Below are 16490 nucleotides of genomic sequence, written 5' to 3' on the forward strand. Positions count from 1 at the left end.
TTATATAAATATAATTAAATTTATTCAATCATTCTTTATTGTTATTTTTTAAATTAATGATAATAAAGGATTCTTAATATTAATTAATAAATAATAAATAATAAATACAATATAAGGCATGTAAGAGTCTAAAATATAAATTTTAAACTCTTACATGTATTGTATTTATTATTTTTTATTTTTTATTTAGAGTAATCTAATTAATTAAAAACAAATTATATTTAAATTTAATATAAATAAGATATAAACATACCGGAGAGTAATCGTAGATGTATCTAATATAACTATGTCCGAACATTTATATAAAACTTTATATATATTTATTTATTATTAATCTCAAATGCTTTTTAAAATAATTTTTAAATACAATTAAATTATAATATTGTAAAAAACAATTGAGATTAATAATAATAAATCGTGTATAAATGTTCGGACATAGAGATATAGCATGTCTGATTATTGGAATGTTTATCTTAGTATTTTCTAAAATTAACTTTTAATTTAACTTTATTTACTAAATTTGACAGCAACTTTTAACAAGGGACCTGTCATAACATACCAAAATCGATTCGATTCTCTTTGAAAAATGTTATTAAACACAAAACTCTGAAAGACATTACGTACTTTTTTAACGGCCCAATCTCAGATTTAAGAGGTGAACAATCGAAGCTAACGCTTATATTTGATTTCTATGAATTATCAGCAAAAAATATCGAGGATATAATAGTTTCTAAATTAATAGCGATTAAAATTCACTAATCACGGAGCTGATATTTCGCGTGTTCAGGCACGGTATTATTACAAAATGTTTACTAGACGAACGAATATGGTTATGAATTTTTTTTTTGAAATATGTAGTATATTAAATTGATATTTTTTCAGCAAACAAGTTGATGTTATTTATCGTCATTTTAGCATCAAAATGACGTCTTTAACGTCAAAATAATGTCAATATCAACTCTATGATTAATAAATTTTAATCGCTATTAATTTATAAAAACTATAATAATTTTAACATTTTCGTAAAGAATTTTCTTCTTAGAATGTTCCAAAGAATTCCATTCTTAAAAGGACAAATGTTGTTTGTGTAGTCCTGTATAGTTACAATAAATGAATAGTTGATTAAGCAGATAGCACTTTTTACGCATTATAAAAATTTATTTTTACAATTTTATGTTATCAGCATATTACTGAGTTTTTACTTTAATTAAAAATAATATTAATTAGGTTGGATATTGAGTTTATTGCGTCTCGTGGGACAATAAAAACAATATTATGTAGCCCATATAAAATGCGTGACGAATGGATTATTTGCGCCAGTAAATATCGTGGTACAATATATTTATGTGAATTTTATTCGGATGAAAGAGAACATCAATACATCAATGCATCAATGTTAGAAAAACAACTTCAGTCATGGGGATATAAGTTTGAGCAGTATATGGTAGCAGGTATTTTATTTATATGAAAATTTGATTATGTATTTTGCTTTAGATATATTTAACAAACAAAATGGATTGTGCCTGTTGAATATATTATATAATTAATTTAATTTAATATTTATATAATTAATTAATGTATGAACTTTTTTAGATCATCCATCACATATACCAGATCCAAAACGACATCTTAATGAGTGTGAACATTTTTACTGTATGTTTAAAGCCAACTTTGACAATTATTCGTTATTATATGGAACAAAAATAGATGATATTTTTTCGCAACAGCCTATAAGGGATACACTTGAAAGAAAAACTTTTGAATTAATTGAGTTGAAAACATTTCCACTACTTAGTGAAAATGGAAATATATATAGCAAAATTTCCTGCCATAGAGTGATAAATTGGTGGAGTCAGAACTATTTGGCGAATATAAATAGAATTATACGTAGATTAAAAGACAAAAATATAGTAAGAATAATAAAAGAATATTCAATGTGTGATTTGCCGAAGCTTTCAGAGATAAATAATTTTATTTAAAATTGTGCAACAATACTGATTTAAGAATTTATTAATGTAAAATTATGTATTTATATTGCAGCCACCTTGTGATATAAATAGGAGCAAAATATTCTGCAAGATATTTCTAGATAATGTCAAAAGAATTGTCACTAAAGATTATAATAAATGCATGTATAAATTTCGTTGGACACCATTCATTAGAGATGTTATAAATTATACTGAAGAAGCCCCTGATAACGAAAGATATATCTTCTTGCAGCCATAGTTTGTTGATAAAGCAAAAAAATATAGGAGACGTTCTCAATAAATACTGAAAACTAATAAGATATTTTTTATAAGATATTTTTTATTTAAAAAAAGATACTGATTGTATGCGAATATAAATGTAAGAAATATGTCAAAGACAATGTGTAAATTTATTTTACACAATGTATCTTACATAATATATATTTTTTCTTTAAATTTTTTAATTTTGTGTTTGAATTATTGTAACTTTACTATTAATTAATGGGATATAATATAATATATGGGGTGCGGTCAAAGTCTCACTACAAAACTTTGGAGCGTTTGATTTTGATTGATTCAAAAAAAAGAAACTTACGAATTGATCAATCATCAAAGAATACTTCAAAGTATTTATAATAATATTACATTGATCATACTCACGATAGTATGTATTAATACATGTAATAATATATGATACATATATATCTTACTAATAATGACTAATAAAATTTAAAATTATTTTAAAAGAAAAATATTATTTTGAAATGATGATACTAGCTCTGAAATAGATGTACAAAATAAAAGATATTTTGATATAATTTTTAAATATTATATAAAAAAAAACACAGCTATTATCTTGTATATTTTTTCATACATATTTTTGAAATACTATCGGTCTAACATAATCATCATTTTTCTGTTTTTATCTAAAGTTACTATTTTCTTTGCGATTTACGATAATTTTATTAGTTATATTTTTAAAGTAATTCATTGTTCGCGTTGCATTTCTTGGCTTCAACATACTCCAATTATTAACATCCTATTCCAACGAGCACGTTGGAGTGAGTAGGAGCTATGTTGAAGCGTATTGAAGCATGCGATGCAAATAAATCTCTAATCTTTATATTGAATTAAGAAGAATTAATAATTAAATTTATGTCAAAATAAAACAATTACTTGATAATTTATTTAATTATTGATTAAATTAATTAGAGTACAAATTAAATTATTCAAAATTAATGGATTCCAATCGAACCTATTCAATTATTTCTTAAATTTCTCAAGTACTGATTTGAGTTCGAACTGTGATCGATATTCATAATTTGTCCTTTAGCTTCCGCAGATAGTAGTCGATCATTCTTTTATGGAAAAGCAATAAATTGATTGGCTCAATCGCGGCAAACGTTGTCACGTTTTGTGTGCAGGAGCTATAAAAGTGTCTTAGCACTGGTGTGGATACAGCTTTAAGATAATCTTTTAAATATAAAAAGCGACTATGAATATTGGCTTTAAACTTGAAAAATTAAAAGCAAATCCACATCAATCATATTAAAAAATCAATAAACACTCGATGGCTACGTTCAGCAGAACGTTTATTTTGTAACTGTTAAAAATTTTCTTCGTGCTGATTGAATTATATTTTTAGATTTAGAAGAATGATCCTATCTCAGCAAACAATCATAAAACAATTGTAAAATTGTTGTGGTCTGCTAAACGCAACCATTGATCAGTTTTCTCTACGGATCATAGCTATTGGTACGTTCTTCTAGATTTATTATGGATCTAAAAGTTTATTCCAACAATTACTGAGCGTTTACTCAACCGTTGTGTTCACCATGAGGTCTTTTTTTTATAGCTGAATCAGTATAGAAAACAACGAAAAGTATAGTGTAGAAAATATCCTTCAAGTCAATCGTTTTTCAATCATTTGTTGAATGGAATTTTTTATTTCTAGAGAAAATTTTCTTATCTTCTAGAGAAAAATCGTAAAAACAGATTTCAATGTTGGTTACACTGCGTTGCTCTGAGCGCAGCGCGCGGCGTAGTTGTCTTCCGGTAGAAACTCGCATGTTTCTCCCGTTGTGTGACTCCTTTCCGGTAAGGTCTCAAGATGACGGGCTTCAGCGAGAAGGTTCGTATCCAGAAATTCGATATTTCTGACAGTTTAAGTAACTCTTATGCGGTGTATATACGCGATCGCGATTACTTAACATATAGAATAAATGCACGAGTCCTTTGATATTCCTCAGAAATTCGCTGTTATCAAAAAAAAGCTGCTTCGCTACTTAACGTCATGCACGTGGTAGCATCCGAAACTGATCATATATTCCATGCGGAGATCGAAACGCATTATACATTGTACATATTGAACGGTATAAATTCCAAACTAGATTTGATTTTTTTGATTTAATAGTTTCGTGCTCCAAATCGCATGTATCTTATGACTCCCCTAAATACTTCTACACATTATAGATTTGTTCGCGTTGCTTGTACTTTTGATACTCGACATCTTTACTTTTTTAAGGTAAAATATGTATCTATCTTATTTTAAGTGCAAAAATATTTGGGAATTTCATACAATGTGAATAGATCATATGTCTATCCCCGTTTCTTGAAATTTTTAAGTGTTTGCAAATAAGATAAATGTATATCTTAAAATGAGATAAATATTCAGGTGTTGAAAAAAAGAGCGAAGATGAGCTGAGTGCAAAGAATGCAAGCAACGCGAACAAACATTGTAAGAAGTAAGAATTATTTGTACTGTACGATGGTCAATTTTCAATTTCTGTGGAGGTTATTACTGTTTTAGCCAATATTAATAGATGGTCGCGGCCATTTACTTGGACGATTAGCTGCAATTGTTGCCAAAACCATTCTGCAAGGCAACAAAGTTATCGTCGTACGCAGCGAGCAACTCAACATTAGTGGTAACTTCTTCAGGTTTGTCAAATCCTTATTAGCCATGTCTTGGTTGTTTTCCATTGCATTGGTTTTTTTTTATTCATGATGCACATGATGTACTATTTTATCCTTGTTTACCGAAGCAATGCTAAAATGATATATCATGTGATATTTTTTTATAAAATGGAACACACTTCTTATTTTAATGCTTGATCTATAGTATCTAATTAAAACTAACAATAATAATTAAAATAAAATTTATTAAATGATGAACAAAAAAGGTTTAATAGGAGTTAACAAAGTAATTGAATTACAACAATAAATTTAAAATTAATTTGAAGTTTCAAAAGTTTGTCAAAGTATCAAATATGTGAAACTTTAAATTAATTTCAAATTTTTGCAATCTAATTGCTATGACTTCTATTAATTTTTCTTGTTCATTATTATTTGAATTGTAAGGAGTTTTATTGGTTAAATTGATTTATAATATTTATTATTTTATTACTTAATAAAATAGACAGTAACAGCTATTATTGATATTATTTTATTCTACTTTATTTCATATAAGAAAAGATTACTTGGTCAATAGTATAATTAATATTATCTAGTATTATATATAATGGAAAATGTGATGGTATGGTAATTTGCATCTGAAATTAGTCTGTTCCGATTTTTATGATAGAAATTCTAAACTGAATTATGAAATTTTATGCAATCTTGTTTTAATGTTGAGACAATAGATACTAAACATGTATTTTTCAATTTTCAGGAACAAGTTGAAATTTATGTCTTTTCTGAGGAAAAGATGTAACGTAAATCCTGCACGTGGTCCATTCCACTTCCGAGCGCCAAGCAAGATCTTCTGGAAAACAGTTCGTGGTACGTACAGTTGAGATTATATTATCATAACATAAAATAAGGATATTGCACATGATTAACAAACATTTACCTTTACCTACATTATTTGATAAGGTCATGAAAAGAATTATTTTTTATGATGCCATGATTTCATTACTATCTTATGAAGCAAGTATAAGAAGATATTAAAAAGATTCATTTACAGGTATGATCCCACATAAAACACAAAGAGGCAAAGATGCTCTTAGGCGACTGAAGGTTTACGAAGGTTGTCCACCACCATATGACCGCAGGAAACGTGTTGTTGTACCTGGTGCTATGAGAGTGATGTGCCTCAAACCAGGCAGAAAAGTAAGATATATATATATTTAAATTTGTTTAAATAGTCTCTTTTATATTTGAATTTTATTTCTTTAATGAAAGAACAATGATGGTATGGTAATTTGCGTCTGAAATTAGTCTACTTGACTTTAATGATGATCTCTTAAACTGAGTTATAAAATTTTATGCAAAATAGTTTGTTCACAATATTGAAGCAATATAGATACTGATATAATTTTGATTTTCAGTACTGTCACGTGGGCAGATTGTCTCATGAAGTTGGATGGAAATACAAGGATGTGGTTCGCACGTTGGAGAACAAGAGGCGTGCCAGAGCTATCCTTGAAGTTCAAAAGAGGAATAAACTTAAGGTAATTAATACATCAAAAATTTAGTCATATTTTACTTTCTTTCCAAAGATTTTTTTATATATAAATATTCGAGATTTACTAATTATTAAATTTTGTTTGCAGAAACTTACCAAGCAAGCTGGTGAATCAGTTGCCAAAGCAACGGCACCGTACACAGCGATCATCAATAATTTTGGATACAATTAACATACATGTTACAAAAACAAAAAATAAAGTCTCTTAAATATCTTAATCCAGAATACTCTTTTACTTCCAAACTCGATATAAAAAATTGAAATATATACAGAATCGTGTAAGGAAAACGCTTTGCTTTAATTTCATTAAAGCAAAAATAAATTAATATTCTTAGAATTAATTTGTCGTGCATATTCACAATATTTAACAGTCTTTGTTAACTTTCTATAGAATCTATAGTAAATACAACTGTTCCACTTCTGTCGTTATCTTCCTCATCGTGTATTTCGTGTTCCTCTTCATCATCAGAAGAAGATGAGGAAAGTAAACCGTTCGTATATTGTGTGCGGTAATTGCCTACATTTTGTGGTGTAGAACCAATAGTATATCCTATTTGATTAGCCAGACGTTCTACTGCATGTTTCGCTTGAATTTCCTGTTAAATATTAAAATGTTTGATATTAAAATATTTTCCTAGTCCCTGAAAAGAATGAAGACATAAAAAATGGAAAATATACTCATACCTGTAATTTTTCAATTTGTTCCTTCTGTAATTTTAAAGATTCGTTCAAACTTAGAACTTTAGCTGCTCCGTGAACTATAAGAGGTGGTGTAGCTGCCGTGACTTCCCAATATTTATGCAATTTTCTGTGTTTTTCCTGCATTGGATCATGTACGTTGCTTTTTGTTGTTTTATATGGTTTAAATGACTCTCTTTTTTTTACTTCTTGTACCTTCTCTACTTTATCAACAATATACTTGACATGCTCTGTATCTAAAAGATCTGTCTTAAAGGTTTCAATCTCTGCTATGTCTTCAGGTTTGATGAGGTTTTCTTCAGGTACCATATGTATAATTTTTTTTTTGTGAACACCAGTTCCTGTAGGCTGTTAAAGCAAAATAAATCATATATATATATATCAATTGACGAAAGTTATTACCAATGTTATAAACAAGATCTCAACCTGTGCTAGTATTTTTAATGGATCCTCCTCATCATCACTATCCAAGTCAATGATTTTAGTCATATTTTCATCATTCCTTTCATTATATTTTCCTGTCCATTCCAGTTCGCTCATAGCCATTTTGCCTTCGGATGCTATGTTAAGCCGTGACAGTACATTAGCTGCTTCTTCCACTTCATTTCTGTGTTCGAGTTCCTTCTGTATCTTATTGTAAAAGCTTATAATTTTCTCTCCTTTGTCGGGAAGCTTTGAGATAAATTTTCTGAAAAGAAAACGAGATGCTTCAAGATTGTTCGAAACATTAAGATTCAATAGTTCACTTCCTACCTACTTATTAGCAAGAATTTTTTTCTGCCTTTCTAAAAGCTCTTCCAACTGAAATCTCTCTTTCTTTTTTAAATTATCAATATAGCCTTGACTTTCCTTCTTTGAAGGGACTACATCGCCAGATATTTTTAAATTTCTCGGAATCATATTTTTTGTTATTAAATTCTTAAAGCGAAACAATCGTTTTGGCTGAAACCGGCATAACGAAAGGTTATGTAAAATGTATTATATTAACTACTAACTCTTAACAATCGTATATGTTCAAAATCACTTTATGCAAAATTAAGAAAGAACTTGGATAAGGAATTAAAAAAAGAATTAGAGAAATTGGAATTCAAACAAATTCCAGCGCAAAGTGATGCAAAAGTTGATGAAACTGCTGCAAAATGTCTCGCAATTAAAAGTAAAGGTATCATGAGAATGTGTCAAACTTTTTCACGTTTAATTTAAACAGCGTGATAATGTCATCGCGAAGAAACAATTCTTAGAACAATTCTTAGAACGATCGGCTGTAAAAAGCATTTCAAAAGAAAGTGAATGGAATACTACGTTTAATTCTGTTCAAGTGAAACGAAGTAAACGAGCAAGCGAAATTGTCATTGCACTTTATGTACTTTAAATGGGATGGATACATATAGAGAGAAAGCTACATATAATTTAGTGTTGAAGAGGAAAGGAAAAATAAAAAGTATATGCAGAGAATATAAACGAACGACAAAGGTCATGTCACTTTGGCAATCGTACAACCAATCGGAAGTATTGAAAAGCGACGAATATCGCAACGACACGATATATCGAGAGCCCCGCTTTTCCACGAATCGATATGATACACATCGCAACAATGACACTTTCCGCACTCCTCGTCGTTTTTCTTTCTCACTTCGATGTGCAATCATGCGATAGTTTTTCGCGTTTCAAGTGCGGAAAGTGTAAGTCAGCGCAATATAAGGATGTCTAAAAAATCCCAACATTCCCAACCTCAATGGAGCTCGAGAGTGTGAGGTGAATGATGCTTATGGACGTTCAGCTCGTCTTTTTATCGCCTCTGAGACCTCGCTAGTTAGAGTCACCTGTCCGCTCGCGGCGGGTTCGGCAAAACCCGGATCCCCGAGCGACTTGGCAGAAGGTTTCTATATGCGCGCCGGTGAGAGAGGGACGAGAAGTTATGACCGTGGGCCCGATTGGGAGCAGCGAGTTCGCGAGGCGCACCGCCAGTCCTCAGAAACGATGAACTGCAATGGGGGATCGTCCGTGCCTGGTGAGGCATGCAAGGCGGGCGCTTCCGTGGATAGCAGACCGATCGTCACCTGTGAGTTCCGCCGTGATTGTCTCCGCCCTTCCGTGTCGCGCTGATAACGTGACATTCAGGCATCGTTCTTGATGCCTTCCCCCCTCCCCCTGTCCATCTGTCAATCCTCGTGACAGTGTTTCTCGTTTCCTTTCATGCAACCGAGATAATCGATGTCCGGATAAAATTTATATCATCAATAATGTGTGCCTCTGGATTTTTCTTTTCTTAAGGAACATATGTCAACTTTATGTTTTCAAGAAAATACATCATGCGAATTATTATTATTATTATTATGTTGTTTTAGATAATTTAATATTTTGCAAGACTTAATTTAATTATTTTGCCCAATTCTCTTAATTCTTGTTATCGATATCACATAACTTTAATTTAAGGTTTGTTCTTTTCAGCATAACTTCTTGCATGGTTCATTTTTTTTCCTCTTTTTCTCTTCATATTGGAGAAAATGAAAAGATGCAAAAAGTTCAGCTAAAAAGAGGCCTATTCATGTAGCAAACATACAAAGTGGACTTTGCAACAGTTTCTTATAACACAAATGAGTAATCCAATGCAGTAGGATGTCATTCTATGCTAATGTGCTGCTTCATTTCTCAAAGCAGGTGACATAGGATTGGAATATAATAATTTTTTGTGTGATGATACAGATGCTGGGGATGAAAATTTGTTTTCTACATTGGAAAAGAATTTACTCCAAGCTATACCTACGGATACAGTAGAATGGCGCCGGTCGTTCAGCAGGCCAATTAAACAAGTCAAACTTGGGACTACTTTTGTGCCATTTTCCAGAGATATTTTGCCTACTGACAAAGATTGGCATCTCATAAAGCAGCCAATTTTTCATATTTATTGGACAGAATGTTCTGTAAGTCCTCCATTTGAATTAGTTTCTTATTACATATAAAATATATTTGTATATGGAATGATATATGTCTTTCATTTATTATATTAAAAATATTAAAAATTATATTTTAAATTCATTAAAATAATATTAAATTATTTTAAATAAAAAGTTATTATTACAATATTAGAAGCATGTAATCTGTAGATTACATTATTTAATGTTCTCTAATTTCATGTTTTTAATAATTTAGCAAATAAATTTTTATATTCTTCTAGGATGTTGATACTTATAAGACTAGTGTCAGAGATGATATTGATGCCTGGTTAAAAATACTGAATTTATATCATATTCAAGATTGGATGATTGTATTGGTAGAAACATATGATGTAAAGAAGGCTAATAAATTGTTGCCTAGGACTACTGTCTTAGATAAAATACGAAGTGACTTTGCTGCTAAAAATGGCGACAGGTAATACGATATGATCTTTTATATTTAATCTTGTAATGTAACATAGAAATGTATTTATATCCATAATCTGTTTGACAGATGCTTTGCTGTAATTAATCCAATTAAATCTGAATCTCGTTCCGCGGAATCATGGAGAGGCTTGATAACTCGTATTCGTCATTTGATGTTGACTGCATATGACAAAACCCTGTCGCGTTTTGAAGATATTATACGTGAACAGAGAGAAAGGCGGAACAATCCTAGTTGGAATTTCTGCCATTATTTTCTTTTACAGGTGCCATTATTTTCTTTTACAATGCTTGCTATAAATTCTCATCTCTACTGAATTATCTCATAAAATTAAATGTTAAATAAAATATGGATTCGCGACATTATAATATATCTAATTTTTTCATTTATATAATATCTCGTAATATCCTCAGTTTTCCAATCTCGTATAAAAGAGAATATACTTAACTGATAACTAATATCCTTGAGATGAGGATTGAGATCAAACTCCAGACTCATTGACGAATTGATCGCTCTCTATGGCACGACATGTTATCTTCTGAATTTGTTAATATTAATTTTGAAACTTGTACTTTTTCTATTATTTAATTGAATTGGCATTTTAGGAAGAATTGGCATTTGTATTGCAAATGCTGGGTTTGTATGATGAGGCATTGGTGCAATATGATGAACTAGACGCTCTCTTTACACAGTTTGTGCTCAATTCTAATGTAGGAGGTATTGTGGTTAATTTTTTAAATATTTAGTTTGTATTAAAGGTATACATTATGCAACGAGAACAGACATTGAGATGCAAAGTAACAACCTAAATGTAGATAAACTGTTTATAGATACTCCAGGATGGTTAGGTCTGTTTCAAACACCTCTGAACAACTGGGGAGGTGTGAATTTAAATAACGGTACAAACTATCGTCTGAGGTTTCTTTTGGCTGAATGTAGGGCATCTTTATTAGATCTTAGGAGTTATTTGTTTAGTAGACAATGTGCCATGCTACTCCTGCTTAATAAGCCTTGGGAGGTTTGTAATTTAACAAATTATTGATAATTAATAGCTTCATATAATTATCATATTTTATAATTGTTACTAAATATACTGAATATACTTGACAGGTTGCACAAAGGTGCTTATCGTTTGTTCATAATACATTAAGTGAACTAAGAATCTTAGAGGTACAGAAACCTGAAGGCTCTATAGAATGCTGGTCATTCCTCTGTGCGTTAGAGGTTTTGCAAGCATGTCAATTGTGCACCAATAATATCGATAACAATCAACAATTAGACTTGTGCTCTTTACATACAGCTAGTTTGTGGGCACTTGCAAGAGACAAGGTAAATAATTGGCTATATTATGTTTGATATTATTTTATTTATTTATTATTTGCTAATAAATAATTAAATGACATGTAATCCTCCTTGGATTATTTCTATTATATATGTTTTATATATATATATATACATATATATATATATATATATCCTATTATGTGTATATTTTTCTTTTTTAGTTAGGAAGCTTAGGAAAATTGTGCGGCCTAATGCCAGGAAGTGAACCGACTAGTGAACAGTTGCATACAGTTGTGTATCTTATAGCAGGTATAGGAGATTCAGAGCCGCAGATAGAAAGAAAATTAACCCCTACAGACAAGTTAAAAGAAGCACTTTCATCCAAAGAAGCATTCAAGAAACAATATTTGGAACATGCAGAATTAGCCATGGGCACATACAAACATGTCGGCCGTATTCGATCAGCCAGATTAATTGGCAAAGAATTGGCACGATTCTACAGCGAACTCGGAGAAAATCAGAAAGCAGTAGCGTTTTTATCTGATGCTTTAAAAACTTATATGGAGGAAGGATGGCATCACTTGGCAGTGCAAACACAGTTGGAGCTAGCCGAATGTTACAAACGGATGGACGACGTCGAGAAATATACTAAAGTGTGCGCGGCAGTAGCTAGCGCAAGTCTTTTGCATATAACTGTACGCAATACATATTTGGAAGAAATGTTAGGATATATGAAAATGATCTCTTCGCCTCAACCATTACTCGCGGAACTCGGATGTGCTTTTACAATACTCAGTATGGAAGCTAAAGTAATGGATAAAATAGTTCAAGACTGTGTAGTTAACGTTGAAATCAGTGTACAGAGTTTATTTCCTCGAGAAGTAAGATGCACTAGCGCTGCTATTTCTGTAGAGGAAATGCAAAAGCCATCTATACCTAATAAGAAAAAAGGATTAAAATCTATTGACCCTCCAATTCAATTGTAAGTATTAATGAATGAAATTATAAATACTTTTATTTACAAAAATCTCATATATAATGTTTAATATATACTACAGAGAAAAAATTCTAAAATGAAATTGTAAAAGATAATGTATTTATATTATTATTTTAATATCATTTACAATAGTGCTTATTTTATTTTTTTAGTATTTTCTATTTTCTACATGTTAAATTTTTGTTTAACTTTGTTTTGTTGCTCAGGTTATCAAAGTGTACATTAGAAGATATGAAACTACTTGATCTCAGTTTATTACGTTTGCAAGTATATTCTTATTTGGATTACAAGGAAGATAGAAGTCTTGGTTCTGCTAGCGTTATTAGTAAAAACATGAAGCCGCTCGTGAGACGTTCAGATAGTGCAAAACATAGAAAACCTTCAATTAATATAAAGGGTGATTTTAGCAAAGCACTTTTCTGTGATGAATTTGTTATGAAACCTGGTGTAAATACATTTGTCGCAACAAGACGAGTGAATCAACCGGGTTTGTACAAAGTTAGCCAGTTATCATTGGTGATAGAAGAAAAATTAGAATTTTTATCATCTGTACTAAATCCAAGATTATGCTACGAAGTAGCAAAGACACAGCCAACGATATCCGTAAAATGTGGCAGAGATTTATTGGCAGGTCTTTCTCAAGATATTGAATTGGTTATATCGAGCGGAAGTACAAAAATAACCGAAGAAATGAAATTAAAATTACGTACATCGCGCGGACTGACAGTACAGTCACAAAGTGTTGAAAAAGTAATGGTAAAAGAGTTAGAGATACCACTGCCAACGTGCGAACCATTTCAAACCATAAAAATACAGTTAAAGATTTTAGCTGAACTACCACCAAAGAAGGATTCTTCATCTATGGAACATAAAGTATTTAACACTTATAATTTATATTATTCTCTTTTGTGCAATAAATATCATAACTTGACATTGTTTTCAGTTGAATATTCAATGTCCATGGGGTTTGGAAGAAAGTATACTTTTGCATTTTGGTCCACCATTAATGTCAAGTATGAAACTTCACACAGCAAAACAAAGAAAATTCATTCAAATAGTCGTAACTGGTTTGACAAGTCAGCTTCTACAATTAACTGAGCCTGAATTAATGACAGTTTCGTCAATAGATGTTAACTTTAAAAGTTTAAATCCTATCGCGGGTCAGAAATTAATTATAGGTAATGGAATGAATGTTTCCTTTATGTGGGAACTTGAAATTGGGAAAGATGAAAAATCCACGATACCAATAAAGACTGATTTTCGTGTAAAATATATATCAGTTAATGATACTGAAGAATTAAATGATACACATGTTGATGATGATCCACTACATATACATAATCTAGAAAGAATTGAGAAAGCATGTAGTATTTACAGATGCAACTTTGATATTACAGATTATGTGGTAAGAAAAACTACTAATTATTAATTGATATGTTAAATGTATACAATTACATATTGTATATTTTCTTCAAAATATTTTATTTTAAATAAGAATGGATTAATGGTAATCTGTAATAATGTAGTATCTATGCTACTTGTAAAAACTTATGCTCTGTATTCTTATTATATATTAGGAATATATAACTTATTTTTGTAACGATGCTTTCCAGACTTTATTCACAGTATCCTCGAAAGTTGAAACAAGTGGTGGAGAGTTTTGTCGTGCTGGTAGTATATGCCACTTGTGTCTTACAGTCATGCGCATACCTAGTCTTAGTTCAAATCCTCCACCACAGTTAATGTACGAGGTTTTGGCGGACCAAACTATGTGGGCGGTATGTGGTCGGACAGCAGGCATTGTATCATTAGAAATAGTAGAGAAACAAAGCGTTACATTAGATGTAATGCCTTTGACAAGTGGTTATTTGCCTCTCCCTGTTGTTAGACTATCTCGGTATATACCTGCAACAGAATCGAAAAATGGTAAGTTAAATATTTTGCATATTATGCCTAAATATTACGTACATTATTTAATTTGTGAACAAACTTATCTAATTTCATCGAAAATTATCAATTATAATTTGAAAGAAAAAAATATTACGTTTACTTCTAAGTTGTATAAATTTCTGTAATTGTTTTATTTGTTTCCATTTTAAGATATCGTCCGTAATAAAAATGATTTAGGATCTGGTCCTCGATTAGAACCATTTAGTCCGGGACAAGTATATAATGCCAGTAAAGCACAACAAGTGCATGTTCTGCCAGCAGTTCCATCAGAATCTAATTAAAGATGTATAAATTGTTGTTAAAGATATATACATATTCTTTGATTTTGTGCGTAACGAGTCATGAACATGTTTATTTAGTAAGAATTTTAGAAATAATTGCAAGTTGTTTTTTGTATCAAAGTGAATATATAATTATGTAAATACCTCATTTTAAATTTGTAGTAGATAAGGCTTATGTTATCATACAAATTAATATTTTGAAATAACCAAATCGGCATTAAGTATAATAATTTAATATTTATTTATTTCTATAAGATTTATAGTTTACTTCAATTTTCTATTACCAAAGCTACTCATCTTTAAAAAAAAATGAACTTTTTGATTAATAATTATAATGATGCCATAAAATGTCCTTATTTAAAAATTATGAATCTAAAGCTTTTAGCTAAATATATACTCGAATTTTGTATTGAAACATTGTATTTAACATATATAATTATTACATTTTATAATTGAATTAAATTTTATCAGAGAGTAATCATGTAATTGCAATAATGAGATAGGATATATTACAAAAAATATTATAGAAAATATTCGATTTTTCGACAATTCTCAATGATTCAGTTATAATAAATATTGAGAGAGCTTGCTATCCATATCCTAATTATGTACTTATTTATTTTTATCATTTTACATTATACATACGATGTTTTCTTTCATTTTCTATTTTCTTTTTCTATTTTTTTTTGTCCCACGTTTATTTACAATTTCGCAACAGCTGAATCTTGTTTATTCTGCTATCATTTTTTTGTTTAATATTTTAGTATCATCTTAGTATCTTAAAAAAAATGGTAATATAAGAATTTTTCTTTTATAAAATACAAATATATGTAAAATTTGTACAAATACTTGTTAGCAATATACTCATAAGCTTGTGAATAAATGTTATGTATATTTTTACTATGTTAAATTGTAACATATAGTAAATCCTTATGGACATAAATTTGATACGTAAACTAGGAATTTATTTAATGCTATGTAAAAATATATTGTGTTCGTTTAATAATATAGTTCAATTAAAAAATTTGTCTATGAAGAAAAACAATTTATATTTGTTAGTGTTTGTTCATCAGAATTGGATTATTAGATTTTTCTTGTGTTGCCATGTTTTCTAGAATATTATTGATCTTCTATTTATAATTTTTTAATTTTATAAATGTAAGATAATCACAAAATACTCTCGATTATTCATAGTCATTAAGTTGCAGATATTTTAAAATTTATACAAAACTATGTTTATTATCTCATTTTGAAAGTATATCTATTAAATAACATGATACATTTATCTATTATATTTATTATATTTAACAAAAATATCTATTTTTATTATATTTGATGATCTTACGTTTAAAATATGTATAGTCAAATTATTTTTTAATATAATAATGATAATATAATTTTGGTGGTAATATGTGTAAATATTTATATATATATATATATAAATATTTATATTTTTACATATATAT

General features: G+C 29.6%; 4 protein-coding genes across 4 annotated transcripts in view; 3 read left to right on the forward strand and 1 right to left on the reverse strand.

Moving 5' to 3' along the window:
• The window catches only part of LOC105618885 (decapping and exoribonuclease protein-like), a 3100-nt gene extending 874 nt beyond the window's left edge, over window positions 1-2226 (forward strand). Inside the window, exons 2-4 of the mRNA XM_012200416.1 lie at window positions 1228-1451; window positions 1594-1965; window positions 2045-2226. Of these exons, the coding sequence (XP_012055806.1) occupies window positions 1228-1451; window positions 1594-1965; window positions 2045-2226 (778 nt within the window). The remainder of the gene's footprint in view (window positions 1-1227; window positions 1452-1593; window positions 1966-2044) is intronic.
• Window positions 2227-4058: 1832 nt separating this feature from the next.
• Window positions 4059-6650, forward strand: LOC105618752 (60S ribosomal protein L13a). The gene is made up of 6 exons (XM_012200283.1): window positions 4059-4098; window positions 4777-4907; window positions 5638-5747; window positions 5932-6077; window positions 6296-6418; window positions 6521-6650. The coding sequence occupies exons 1-6, from the start codon at window positions 4078-4080 to the stop codon at window positions 6602-6604; spliced, it is 615 nt and encodes a 204-aa protein (XP_012055673.1). The 5' UTR covers window positions 4059-4077; the 3' UTR covers window positions 6605-6650.
• Window positions 6651-6809: 159 nt separating this feature from the next.
• LOC105618753 (DNA-directed RNA polymerase II subunit GRINL1A) lies at window positions 6810-8031 on the reverse strand. Its single transcript, XM_012200284.1, has 4 exons — window positions 7889-8031; window positions 7558-7819; window positions 7117-7479; window positions 6810-7028 (listed from the first exon to the last, which is right to left on the reverse strand). The coding sequence occupies exons 1-4, from the start codon at window positions 8029-8031 to the stop codon at window positions 6810-6812; spliced, it is 987 nt and encodes a 328-aa protein (XP_012055674.1).
• Window positions 8032-9111: 1080 nt separating this feature from the next.
• Window positions 9112-15024, forward strand: LOC105618754 (trafficking protein particle complex subunit 10). Its single transcript, XM_012200285.1, has 12 exons — window positions 9112-9193; window positions 9838-10055; window positions 10310-10503; window positions 10582-10777; window positions 11118-11229; window positions 11343-11530; window positions 11623-11841; window positions 12018-12778; window positions 13000-13666; window positions 13737-14198; window positions 14407-14719; window positions 14894-15024. Exons 1-12 carry the CDS (start codon window positions 9112-9114, stop codon window positions 15022-15024), a joined length of 3543 nt encoding a protein of 1180 aa, XP_012055675.1.
• Window positions 15025-16490: the final 1466 nt, after the last annotated feature.

This window comes from Atta cephalotes (genome assembly GCF_000143395.1).
Source record: "Atta cephalotes unplaced genomic scaffold scaffold00018, whole genome shotgun sequence".
NCBI lineage: Eukaryota > Metazoa > Arthropoda > Insecta > Hymenoptera > Formicidae > Atta > Atta cephalotes.